The sequence below is a fragment of the Tiliqua scincoides genome, chromosome 6, assembly GCF_035046505.1.
Source record: "Tiliqua scincoides isolate rTilSci1 chromosome 6, rTilSci1.hap2, whole genome shotgun sequence".
NCBI classification, from domain to species: Eukaryota; Metazoa; Chordata; class Lepidosauria; order Squamata; family Scincidae; genus Tiliqua; species Tiliqua scincoides.
This window is the reverse complement of record NC_089826.1, coordinates 7,054,754-7,068,453: the sequence shown is the minus strand read 5'-3', so window position 1 is coordinate 7,068,453 and position 13,700 is coordinate 7,054,754. Positions and strand designations below refer to the sequence as shown.

General features: G+C 44.5%; 1 protein-coding gene across 1 annotated transcript in view; it reads left to right on the top strand.

Moving 5' to 3' along the window:
- Nucleotides 1–13,700, top strand: part of SLC4A4 (solute carrier family 4 member 4) — a 207,368-nt gene that overhangs the window by 139,792 nt on the left and 53,876 nt on the right. Inside the window, exons 8-9 of the mRNA XM_066632671.1 lie at nucleotides 7,116–7,273; nucleotides 12,746–12,833. Coding sequence (XP_066488768.1) covers nucleotides 7,116–7,273; nucleotides 12,746–12,833 — 246 coding nt within the window. The remainder of the gene's footprint in view (nucleotides 1–7,115; nucleotides 7,274–12,745; nucleotides 12,834–13,700) is intronic.

Sequence of the window (13,700 nt, the reverse complement as noted above, 5' to 3'; positions counted from 1 at the left end):
AGATTCAGTGCAGTGGCTTTACTAGTAGTCCCCATTGTGGAGCACTTTCAAGCCAAAGCATTTCGACTGCTTGTGTGGGTTCACTTCCTTCTGTGAACCTTCCCGTGTTGTCCTTGTTGAGATACACCAAGTGCAGCCACAGCACTTGGCTAGGGGGAAGGAACTATGCCTTGCGGTATTTGGATCTGCAGAAATTCTCAGGAGTGTGTTGCAGGGCAGGGGTTGACTTTGTGGGGATGGATCAGTGAACTGCTTACCAGGGTCAATGAGAATAATGGTTCTGGTAAAACTACAACAGAGGCCAGGTGATTTTTTTTCAGTGTTTTCAGCTCTCCAGTTTTCCTATCTACTCTCATACTCCAAGTCCTACAAAATTCCTTGAAACAGGTGACAACAATTGCTTATGGCCACAGTTCTGTGTATAAAATATGCAGGTGTGACCTCGGTATCCGCAGATCCGGAATCCGCAGATTTAACTCACCACGAATGCCAGCAGATACTAGGGTCGCCGTTTAAATGCCTTTAAAATGAAAAAGTGCACCTAAATTGCAGTTCTTTCTTTCATGTGGTCAAACAGCTTGGTTTCTGAGCCTTTCAGGGCTAAAAATAGATCATAAGATGCACTTCTGGGAACTCCTGAGGTTCCTTTCTCCTCCCAGCGTTACCCCACAATGCATCCCAACCACACAAAGGTAAGAAATGTGATTTTGGAGTGCTTTTTTCATTTTAAAGGCATTTAAATGGCTACCCCAGTATCTGTGGATTTCGGTATTTGTAGAGGGTTCCGGAACGGAACCTCCAGAGTTACCAACTTTGTGGAGTATACACAGAAAACTGAGCTGGGAATACACAAGAGAGTTTTTTAAAAAATGGCTGTGTGACTCTCATCTGTCTTTGTGTGGAGACAGACACAGATTTCAGTATCCCCAAACATACAAGGCTTAGCGCTTGTCCTTTCTTAACCCCCTCCTGCTTCTTCAGAATGCTCCTCCTGTTTGAGTATTAAGTGAACGCTCCACAGGAAACTGGGCTCTTTTGCACTCATCCTCTCCGAATGCTTTTGGCATTCTCAGGACTCTGCAGAAATCTTTCAGTTCTCTGTGCTTTGTTTAAATGTCCTTGGCGGTCCCCATGGACGATGAATCTTAAGGACCTCACCCGCCCCCAACAGCTAAGCGTTTAAACTATATAAAGGTTAAAGAAATGTTAGGAACAGCCATTTCAGGGGCAGTGTTTGTTACTCAGTTTTATACTGCGCCTTATGGAAATCGCAGTGAAAATCAGCATTGAGATTTATCCATTCTTGAAATATACCAGCCAGAAATATGTTCCTCTTTCTTTGGGGGAAGCACTTGCTTAAGATGCAGAATGAGTTTGAATGAGTGTGGCCAGCTGGACTGTTGAATTGATTATGTGCACAAAACCCCCTTCTTGTTTGTCCCAGTGTTTGTTACACTTTCCTGACTCCTGTGTTTCCATCTCAACAGGAAAGCTTTTAAAAAATGTTTTTATGCCACAGCTCATTCTAAAGTTTTTTTTTTTAAATTGACCAGAGAGAGAGAGAGAGAGAGAGAGAGAGAGAGCGCACTCATGCTCATCCTGACAGAGGTGTGGATCAGAACTTCCTGCTCTTCAGAGCTCCGTTCACGGATGAGTTGTGAAAGGGTGTCTTGGAATCTCTTTCCTCAATCTGTACTAGCGATTGTTCAAACTTTCCAGTGCCTGGCAGTTTCCTGGCCACCACAATGTCCTGGATTGACCCTGGAAACCCAAATGAAAACAACACACCTTTTGCAGAACAGCTAAATTCTGTCTCCTGTTCAAAGAAAAGCTAAAGTACTAGTCAGTAACAGCTAAGGAGACGAATAGCCAAATATTCCTATGAAGATTTTCACAACTTTGGCCACTAGTGGTGTCACCCCCCCCTACCCAAGTGCATCACCCAGTGTGGTTCAGATTCCCAGCAACCTATAGTGATGCTACTGCTAAGACCCATGCAAAGTTGTGTAATCCTGCCATGGCGTAACACAACTGATAGTGCTGTGTTTCCTAGATGCCTTGCTTGTAGCCTGACTTAAAAACTCAGTGGCTCTGTACCTCTTTCATTTGCAATGGCATGACCTCAGGCACCCTTCCTGAGCCTTGTAGCCAGCCTTGAGGCTTCTGTTGTCCCCGAACTGACATATCAAATAGTAAGGAACAGGCAGCCAGAGACATGCTTGATTTCTTGCAGGGAGAGGGGGTGGTTAAAATGCACAACTCTAACATATATTTGCATTTTATAGTGTGCTGCATGCTGAAGGCTTGAAATCTGTAACAGTAAAAGGAGAAAGCAAGTAATAAAATCTTACTGAACAGATAACAGATGTTAATTAAACAGAGTAAATGCACAACAAATCTCAGCAGCCAAACATAATAATTCCAGCACCTAAAATCCATCTCAAATGCAGATGTAACACCCCCAGCCCTTGGTGAGCAATGAGTTTAAATAAAATACTGTAACCTGTTTTCTGACCTGAGAAGTTAGATACAGGGGCCATGTGTATTTCTTTTATGTTCAGCCGTAAGATCTGGGGTATCTCCAAGTGTATGCAGACTTCAGACTAAGTAATTCTTTCTCACTGGGTGCTTTTCAAAAAGAAAAAAAAGAAAGGTCCCCTGTGCAAGCACTGAGTCATTACTGACCCTTGGGGTGCCACCACTTCTGCAACGCTTTCATATCAGACTCTGAGCAGGGTGGTTTGCTATTGCCTTCTCCAGTCTTTCCCCCAGTAAGCTGGGTACTCCTTTTACTGACCTCGGAAAGATGGAAGGCTGAGTTGACCCTGAGCTAGCTACCTGGGTTCCCAGCTTCTGCTGGAATCAAACTCAGGTCATGGGGAGAGTTGCGTACTACAGCCTACCGCTCTGTGCCATATAAGACTTTTCAAAATCCCAACAGCAAATAGATATTGAGCCAACTTTTCTGGGGGTGATGGTGCAAGCTTTTGATTTCACAGATCCCTTCTTTAGATCTCCTTCCCACCTTCTGTGAGATTTGCTTTGCTTTTGAGTTGGGAATGAAAGATAGGATAAAGGATGGGCAGGACATTAAATAGCTCTGTTATAGCTGTTAACATTTTTAAATTGTTGGCAAAACATCTTAAGAGAACATGTCAGAGTAACTAATGGCAGGAAGACTTGATGAAGGCAGACATATCAAAAGTAGTAAATTAATTTGTGGATTAGTAGCACAAAGATTTTTCATGGAAGCTTTTTGAGTAGATAGGGTCACCTGCGGACAGCTTGGGGGGAGAAGAGAAAAATGCTTGAACCTACATAGAAAGTAGGACGAAATGATGGGTAGAAAAGGATCCAGAAGATGAAACCTAAGACGAGTGAGATGGTGAGAGAGCATGAGTGTTTGTGCACTTTGGAAAGTCATCACTAAGCTGGAGAGCAGGACATTACTCAGAAGAGGAGACTGGTGGTAGTTAGTAGTTTCTCAGCTACTCTGTTTTAGCTTTTAGTATGCCAAAAGGCCATTTTTTTTAAATATTAACAATATTTATTATTAACAGTATTTATATACCGCTTTTCAACTAAAAGTTCACAAAGCGGTTTACAGAGAAAAATCAAATAACTAAATGGCTCCCTGTCCCAAAAGGGCTCACAATCTAAAAATCTAATATCCCAAAAAAAATCCCTGTCCCAAAAGGGCTCACAATCTAATAGGGATTTATACTGGAATTTGATGGTCTCTGTTTGTTCCATGTCATACGTCCTTTTGAAAACTTTTTTTTTTTTTGTAGAAAAATAACATGACAAATTAATTAATGGACAAATCAGCCCAAATTCTGTTCAACACCCTCTTCTTGTTCAGGCATCCTGCAGGGCCAGGTTTACTCAGCATCAGCAACAGATCTGTTTCATGTGCCTTGGCCCATTGCATGATAGGAGGAACTGTCCTCTTCCACATTCAGGAACAAAACCAAGTGGGCTTTTTCTTCCATTCAAAAGGTCTTTTCTACCTCTAAGGCCTCATTGATGCCTTCATTCTTTTCTCAGAGTTGATCAGAAGTGGCTGCTAATTTGCTCACTTTGCAGGAAAAGTTTTCCCACCTTCCTTCCCCTGCAGAGTGAACACTTAAACCACTACTAAAAAGTAAAATCACTTGACATTTGAAGTGCCTGCACATATTTTGTGTAGCTCTGCCATGTGTCTCCTTCTGTGTCAATTTAAAATTAAGGCCTCAGCAGATGATTGCAATAATATCATGAGTAGCATATGCAACGAACCTGTTGCTTTTTGGAAAGATAAAATAAAAGCTGGAATTCATTCTGCGCCTTTTTCTGTTGTAGCAAAATTGCAGGAAACATTTGATCGAATAGATAAAGCCTGATGAAGATAAAGAACCGCATACATGGCCTTACGGTATATTCCGGGGGTTAGCAAATCTAGAGGTTTCAGCACTTCCAGCCTTGTTGCAGAGCATTCTGTGAAGTGTTCTGCAGTGCATGCTCAGGTCATTTGGGGCACTGATTGATCCTCTTGAACCTCATGGTGGATTTCAAGTAGTCCTTACTGATTCTTTCAGTATCCTTTGATAGGTTTCTGTGGACCAATAGAGTTCCCTAGAGAGAACTTGGAACACGTTCGTTTATCCTGTAGCTTCTTGGAGCTTGGCAGCTGCTTCCTCCATCATTATTTACATGGCAGATCCAGGCATGCCCCCTTATCTGTTCTGGAAACCAATCCCCCCCCATGGAGAAATGGGATCCTCAGATATGGGGGTCCCAATATGTACATAGGGATGCCAGTACATAAATGGACAGTGCTGTTAGGAATGCCAGTGGAGTCTTTTAGGGAGAAAAATTATATTATTTATTAATTATTAATAACAGTATTTATATACTGCTTTTCATCGGAAAGTTCACAAAGCGGTTTACAGAGAAAATCAAACAAATGGCTCCCTGTCCCAAAAGGGCTCACAATCTAAAATGATTGTAAATAATATGATCTATATAGTGGGAGAAAGGAACTTCCCAAGATATCCTTCATTGTCCACTGCATGCTTTCAAATTGTGTGCACTTTCCAATGTGAATGTAGGTTCATAATTTATCTGAAAAGGAATTGTGGAATTTTATGTACGTGGGGTTGGCTAGAACACTGCGGACAGGATGAATAATGAGAGTTGGATTATCCCTTCATCTGTACTTTGTAATAGAATAAGATGTGGAAACTTCAAGCATCTGAAATCAATTCATCACATGGAGTCAGAAAGAAGTTAAAAATCTTTTCTTGTATAGTTTCCACCAACTGTGGAAATATATCAGTTTCCACAAACAGATATATCGTTTCCACCAACAAGATGTCAGGGGAAGGTAGGATTGTCTTTGTTTTGTAAATGTTTGTCTCCTTCGTCAATTGTGCTTTTAGCATAAATATGCAAATTTGTTGATGTTGATGTGAAGGATGGAGTTCACAGTAATGGTCTGATTGTGTGTTCTCTTATCCTTTAAGAAACCACATATGATAGTCCTCAAACACTGGGGCAATAAGGGTCTAAATATACAGTTAATTGATCCTTACGGAGGCATTTGCTTAGAACTTCCTCTCTTTTTTAAGGGAGGAACCCTGGGAAAAAATCTGGGTTGATTCAGGGCACTGTGTATAAAAACAAACAAATTATCTAATGGAAATGAACAAGGATGGACATAAAGCACCCCGCTCAGGGTAAATAAAGATGGCATTAGAAAGTAGAAACTGGAGCTGAGCTGAAATTGTGATACTTACAATTTTTTTGCATTTTGTTTCCATTACTGTTAATGGCACTCCCTGCCTCCAGCAATGTTTGGTACTCATTGCGAACACATTAGTTTTGCTTTGTTCTTGCCACCATTTTACATCTTCCTTTTTTTGTCCTTCATATCTTCAGTCTCACTTGCCTGTGTTTCATCTTGAGGGCTATGCTAGCCCACAAGATTTTATCAATGATTGATGTCATGATGGCAGATCTGACATGATGACGTCAGAAATGCCCACAAGCCAGACCTCATGCGTTGCCACAAACAGTCAGATTAATGGCAGGAAAGGCCCACAACACTTCAAGGCAAAAAGAAGAAGGAAAATGTTGCCAAGTAACAGCAGTTAGTAACACAAAGGAGCACTGAACAACTTTGAAAGAACACCTGTGTTTCTCATTTGGGAGACAGTGTTGGTAATTAAGGTGTTTTGTGTGTGTTACTTTCTAAGTTAATATCAAAATTTGTGAATGTTTAGTACGTCCTAAGAACATAAGAACAGCCCCACTGGATCAGGCCATAGGCCCATCTAGTCCAGCTTCCTGTATCTCACAGCGGCCCACCAAATGCCCCGGGGAGCACACCAGATAACAAGAGACCTGCAAGGCCTCCTGGGAATTGTAGTTTAAGAACGTAAGAACAGCCCCACTGGATCAGGCCATAGGCCCATCTAGTCCAGCTTCCGGTATCTCACAGCAGCCCACCAAATGCCCCAGGGAGCACACCAGGTAACAAGAGACCTGCATCCTGGTGCCCTGCCTTGCATCTGGCATTCTGACATAGCCCATTTCTAAAATCAGGAGGTTGCACGTGCACATCATGGCTTGTAACCTGTAATGGATTTTTCCTCCAGAAACTTGTCCAATCCCCTTTTAAAGGCATGTAGGCCAGATGCCATCACCACGTCCTGTGGCAAGGAGTTCCACAGACCGACCGCACGCTGAGTAAAGAAATATTTTCTTTTGTCTGTCCTAACTCTCCCAACACTTAATTTTAGTGGATGTCCCCTGGTTCTGGTGTTATGTGAGAGTGTAAAGAGCATCTCTCTATCCACTCTGTCCATCCCCTGCATAATGAGAAGAGAATGGAGATAGGGCAGGACTGTGGCATGGGATAGCACAGTATAAAGCAGTGTGTAGACTCACATCACAGATATCAAAGGCCAGTCTTTGGCTCTTCATCAGGCCAATTTCTGTTTATATATGAATGGGCAAAGTTTCTGTAGTGCCCCTGTTTCTATACAGCCAACACGGTGAAAAGGAATTCGCTGGTCAAACTTATCTGGGATAATTGTCCTAATGCGACTACTGCATTCTCCTCTTTCAAACAGCTAAAAAATAAATTCATGAAGAAGTTACCTCGGGATGCTGAGGCCTCCAATGTGCTGGTCGGAGAAGTAGACTTCTTGGAAGCCCCTTTCATTGCCTTCGTTCGGCTGCAACAAGCAGTTATGCTCGGTGCTCTAACAGAAGTCCCTGTACCTACCCGGTAAGAGCGATTCCTTGTATATTGCTGTATTACTCAGAAGAGGGAAACCTGTGTTCTCAGAGTTAATATGAACATGCTTGTGAGCAAAGCAGGAAATCTCATTGTGGAGAGTGAAAAGGGGGGCAGATCCTGGCTAGGAGGGGGCAGGGTTTGTGAAGCCAGCTTATGCCATATTCTATGCCCCTTTCCTGAGCCGTTTGCCCCAACACAGACTTCGTGGACTTGCGCTGGCTATTAAGCCAGCACAGATCTGAGTAGCCCAATTGGACAGGCTGGATCTTTACCTCCAGGCATAGGAGATATAAGATAACCAGCATAGGATCCAGAGTGGGCTACTTGGCCTTTTTGCACTGGTGCAGGTTAGAATTAGTCTGTAATAATAAAATAATAATACAGGTATTTCTATACTGCCTTCCTTGGTCCTCAGATTTCTCCTCGGACTTTATTCAAGGCGCTTTACATAGGCAGGCTAATTAAATCCCCGTAGGGATTTTTACAATTTGAAAGAAGATTCTGTCTTTCAAGAAACCACAACATTCAGATGTTTCTTTCTGATCTGGTCGCAACATTCTGGCCTCCATCCTCCCACGCTCAGAGCAGATGGAATAACTCAGCTTAGCTTGTCAGCTGCTTCAAGGTCACACGGTGCCGGTGGCCTCGAACTGGCGACCTTGTGGATGTTATCTTCAGGCAGACGGAGGCTCTACCCTCTAGACCAGACCTCCTGCCCTCCTGTAGTTTGCACAAACACATCTAACAGAAGACTATCTTGTTGCTATAAGAATAAAGCGTCGGTAACTTTATTTCAGGCACTAGTCTAATCTCTCCTGTCAACGTGTGCTGTGAACAGACACATATTTGGGAGGGGGACTAAACTTTTATGCTGATTGGGATAACTTTCTTCAAACTTAAAATAAGTGAGGAATTCTGACAATTTGGGATGTGGGGGGAGCTGTTTCGTCCTCGGTTTGAATTGCTGCGTTCAAAATGTTTCAGCAGATGGAATGAGCAGTGGTGGGGAGGGGAGTGGTGAAGTTGCGTTGGAAGGCAGTGATGGCAGTGGGGAACATAACATCACAGTCTGTTATTCCAGTCGTCCTTGTGGAATGTGAGTAACCATATCCGAGGATAGAAGCAGATGCCTGGGGAGATGTGTGGCTGACACCAAAAATACAGCCTATGTTGTCTCCTCCTCTGTTGTCAGATTAATGTCTAATAAATGCGTGATGTTTGTTTATTAATTTTGAAGGAAAATAGCATCCTGCCTTTCTTTACCCCAGTGGGATAAAGCTCGGGGCAGCTTCTAACAATATCACATTAATAAACCGAAATAGAGTACAATTAAGGGCACAATCCTAACCTCTTATGTCAGTGCTTTCCAGCACTGACTTAAGGGCAATGCAGCTCCGAGGTAAGGGAACAAACATTCCCTTACTTTGAGGAGGCCTCAGTGGGTGACACCCAACTGCGGGATGCAGCACACGTCCCATTGGCACCGCTGTGCCAGTGCTGGAAAACACTGACTTAAGGGGTTAGGATTGCGCCCTAAAACTACTAAAGCATGTATCTAAATCAAACAATAACGCAGCGACCCAAAAAGAACAAACTCTAACGCATCAATAAAATAAAAGTGACAACTGCTAATAGGATGTCAACAGGTTTCCCCACCCAAGTGGATTGTCTGTTTTTGGTTGCAGTTGCAGTTATCCTGCAACATCTAGTCTGTGCCTGAGGAAAAGTGTGGGAGAGGGCTGGGAGAGGGCATGTTTTTAGGAGCTGGGAACTCATCAATAACTCGGAGCGCAATCCAAAGTTCTTGAAGGGCTAGAGTCATCCCTTACTCCGGCCCAGGAGTGTCACAAAAGTTCCATAAGGCACATCTGTGACGACTTGAGAGCTGGTTAGCCTGACATAAGGACATAGGCTGGCCTCCTGGCGCCAGATCCCAACCTGGGCCTGGTGAGTTTGCACCAGGTTGGGAAGGGTGCATTTTTAGGCAGGGGAGGGTGGGCCAGTGGGCATACTGAGCCTGGGAGGGGGATGGGACTGTCTGGGTGACCTAGGTTGTAACCCAACCCCCTCCCAAGCTGTCTGGAATTACATCAGCCTGCTTGGATCTGTGCCAGCAATTCCTCTGGCACAGATAGCCCCATTGAGGTGGCTGCCACATACACAGAGAAAGGGAAACAAACCCCCAAGTTCTGTGGCAGCCGCCTCCTACCTTGTGCTGGATACATCACAGGCCAACCAACCTTCAAGGCCAACCAACCAGTCGCTTAGAGAGCGACTAAGATGATTACGGGGCTGGGGCACCTTCCTTATGAGGAAAGGCTACGGCGTTTGGGCCTCTTCAGCCTAGAAAAGAGATGCCTGAGGGGGGACATGATTGAGACATACAAAATTATGCAGGGAATGGACAGAGTGGATAGAGAGATGCTCTTCACACTCTCACATAACACCAGAACCAGGGGACATCCACTAAAATTGAGTGTTGGGAGAGTTAGGACAGACAAGAGAAAATATTTCTTTACTCAGCATGTGGTTGGTCTGTGGAACTCCTTGCCACAGGATGTGGTGCTGGCGTCTAGCCTGGACACCTTTAAAAGGGGATTGGACACGTTTCTGGAGGAAAAATCCATTATGGGTTACAAGCCATGATGTGTATGCGCAACCTCCTGATTTTAGAAATGGGTTATGTCAGAATGCCAGATGCAAGGGAGGGCACCAGGATGAGGTCTCTTGTTATCTGGTGTGCTCCCCGGGGCATTTGGTGGGCCGCTGTGAGATACAGGAAGCTGGACTAGTTGGGCCTATGGCCTGATCCAGTGGGGCTGTTCTTATGTTCTTATGTTCTAACCTGTGTGAACCAATGCAGGATAGAATTGGGCTGCCTATTATTTTTTGAGGACTGAGCACTGGAAGTAAATTCCCTGGGGCTTAACCCCAGACAGATTAAAACCAGGTTATAAATTAGATTCCTACCTATTTTACAGGATTGGTTCCTGCAGCCAGTTTTTAGGTTGAAACCAATAACTTCTGCTACCAGACAGGTCATAGCTTCTTCACGTGAAATGCACATGCGATGCTAAAACATAACCCTGTGCTGAGCAGTGGACACTGAAAGAGACTGGCTGGAAGTAACCAACTTGAAATGAATAACATTTGAAGGTTGTTTTTACTCTGTGGGAGATAATCGTCTCTTAGGTGTTGGTGTTCTCCTGTGTCAAGTGTCAGTAGTCAACAGAGTAGGGAAGCTTATTAGGCTGCTTTGGTGAGTGACGATGAATGATTTCCAGGAACCAATCCTGTGAAATCCAATCAGGCAGGTCCCAGGAAGGCCCACAATGATTTCAATAAAAGCATCTTGGCTAACAGGCCTCCTTGGTGACTGATTCAGTTCCAACTCTTTTGCTTCAAAAACCAATGAATTGCGCAGAAGGATTGTCATTAGTTCCTTACCCCCCCCCCCCCCAGACATCACACATTTTTATTGTGGATATGTGCCGTTCTCCCACCAGTGCAAACGCAGGGTTCTGCCAGCAGTTGGGAGTGGATCAGGGGCAGGACCACAGTGGGACAAGGCAGATCATGGCAGCACCACTTTAACTATACCCTGTCCCAGGCTTGACATGCCTCCAGTAGGCTCCTCAGATCTATACCAGCAAAAGAGACGATGCAGGAGTCCCATAGGAGACTAGACAGTGGCCAGGGAGATAAGTAGAGTTTTTCTTACCTCTCCTAGCTGGTCTGGTCTCCTACCGATGCACAGGATACAATGGCTACTGCACTGGAAGCCCTACATCCTGCACACCAGCAGGGGATAGGATTGGGTAATAAAGGGCCTACCCAAACTTAACTGCCAGGCATATAATGCAGTGAGGATCAGAATGGGGTCACGCACAAAAAAAGTTTGAGAAACCCTGGTCCATTTGATAGCCTTCCTTGGAAATGTATCCCATCATTTGTAGTGTCGTCATGGAATCTGCCTCGGTTTTCTGCTCTGTGTAAGCCCTCAAGGTAGGTGTACTAGATCCAAATCTCAAACAGAGGAACTGGATGTGAGTGCAGTTGGATTTATAGTCTGCTGTGGCACTGCTGGGAAAACAAAGTTAATATAGGTGATTGCTACCAGTTGCTACAGTTTCAACCCAATCTTATCCCAGTCACTGGAGTAACTATTCTTGGGCTTGAAAGGCTGCTTTGCAGTAGTAGCAGTGGAAGATTCTCTGGCCCAGTGAACCCACAAAGGAGGTTGGAAGGAGGTGAGGAGGGGTCGAAAGAGGCAGAGATGGGGCAGGAAGAGACCAGATTGGGCCCGGGATGGGGGCAGCAGTGGTGCACATTGAATCCCGACCCCTTGTCAATGCAGACTTGCTCCACCAATCAATCTGAATTGACCCATAGCAGCTGCTGGGGCTTAACATACTTCTAGCCCTTGAACCACTGTTTGGAGAATAGGATTGTACTCATCTAGCCATGTTTAAATTTTAAATTTATTTAAATTTAAATAAATGGATCAAACCATTATAATAATAATCATAATAATACCAGGGAAACCCTGGCCTCTGAGCGGCCTGCTTGGAGGCAGGCTGTGCAGCATGGCCTTTCCCAGTTTGAAGAGACACTTGGCCAACAGTCTGAGGCAAAGAGGCAAAGAAGGAAGGCCCATAGCCAGGGAGACAGACCAGGGACAGACTGCACTTGCTCCCAGTGTGGAAGGGATTGTCACTCCCGGATTGGCCTTTTCAGCCACACTAGACGCTGTGCCAGAACCACCTTTCAGAGCGCGATACCATAGTCTTTCGAGACTGAAGGTTGCCAATATACATAATAAAACAGGTATTTATATACCGCCTTTCTTGGTCTTTATTCAAGACTTTATTCAAGGCGGTTTACATAGGCAGGCTGATTAAATCCCCGTAGGGATTTTTACAATTGAAAGAAGGTTCTATCTTTCAAGAACCACAACAGTCCAGATGTTTCACTCTGATCTGGTTTCACATTCTGGCCTCCTTCTCCCACGCTCAGAGCAGATGGAATAGCTCAGCTTCAGCTTGTCAGCTGCTTCAGGGTCACACGGTGCCAGTGGCCTCGAACTGGCGACCTTGTGGATGTTATCTTCAGGCAAATGGAGGTTCTACCCTCTAGACCAGACCTCCTGCCCTGGTCTAGAGGGTAGAGGGTCTAGAGACCAGACCAAACCATTATGGTGCCAGTGGAATTTTTGGATCACTGTTTACTTCTGAATAAAATTCTTCTTGGCGTAATTTGTTGCTGTGGATCCAGTAAGTGGGCACTTACATCTTTGTGGAGTTAATGACACAACAAGTGTTTTTGCATGTTCTTTTTCTGTGTGTTCCTTGCATACATTTTGAGAATCTTTGTGCTCCATTGCTTCATCTAATTTTGGTTATACAAATTTTCAGAGCATATTAGCTCTACAAAATAATTTTTTTTCCCCTCTTGGATCAGGTTTCTCTTCGTTTTGCTGGGTCCCAAAGGCAAAGCTAAATCGTACCATGAGATTGGCCGCGCCATTGCCACTTTGATGTCTGATGAGGTAATCATCCTTCCAGATTGTTTGTTGCAGAATATTGTGGGTGTTTACTTTTGCATTAACCTTTTTCTCTCCACAATCAAAAAGAAAGCCAGTCTAATGAAGCTTCCAGGGGGGAAAAAAAAAATCAGTGCAGGCTTTGGTGAGTCTCCAGAAAGCAGGGTTTTGGCCATAGCGACAGCAGTTCCACCTCTTCAGAAACGGGTGTCAGGGTAAGGGGAAGATAGTCCAGGAGAAGGGAGGCTGACCAAAAAGAGTAGTACCTAGCTGTTAGTGCACTTCGGTCCCAATCCTATCCAACGTTCCAGCACTGGTAGAGCCATGTAGCCCCAAGGTAAGGGAACAAATGATCCCATACCTTGAGGAGGCCCCTGTAACTCTTCTTCCACTGCAGGACGCAGCACATGCCCCTTTGGTACAGCCGCACCAGTCCTGGAAAATTGGATAGGATTGGGCCCTTACACCCCTTCCTTCTCCCTACTCCCTCTTTACTGGACCAGCCACTGAACAGAGCAGGACCTCTGTCACCATCTCAGACAACAGAGAGGGGGAAAAAGCCCTCCCAGTGGGGCTCCAAATCCTAGGGGTTCATATTAAAGATCAAACCACAGGAGCATCTTCAGATGAAGAGATTTGACAATCCACTGAATTACTTTCTCAGTCTAGTTACTGTCTGAATTACACAGACAAAGCATCAGAAGGGGATTTTGCACTCTGGCTGTCATCACTCAGCAGACAAAGCCAGCAAAATTCCCTGAACATGAACTACTAGAAATACAGTCCCTGTTTTCTAGCTATTTACAGTTATCCAAGGAATCCTCACTCCATGCCCTTCTTGGTGAATGAGTGTGCTCCACTCTGTGGAATGAA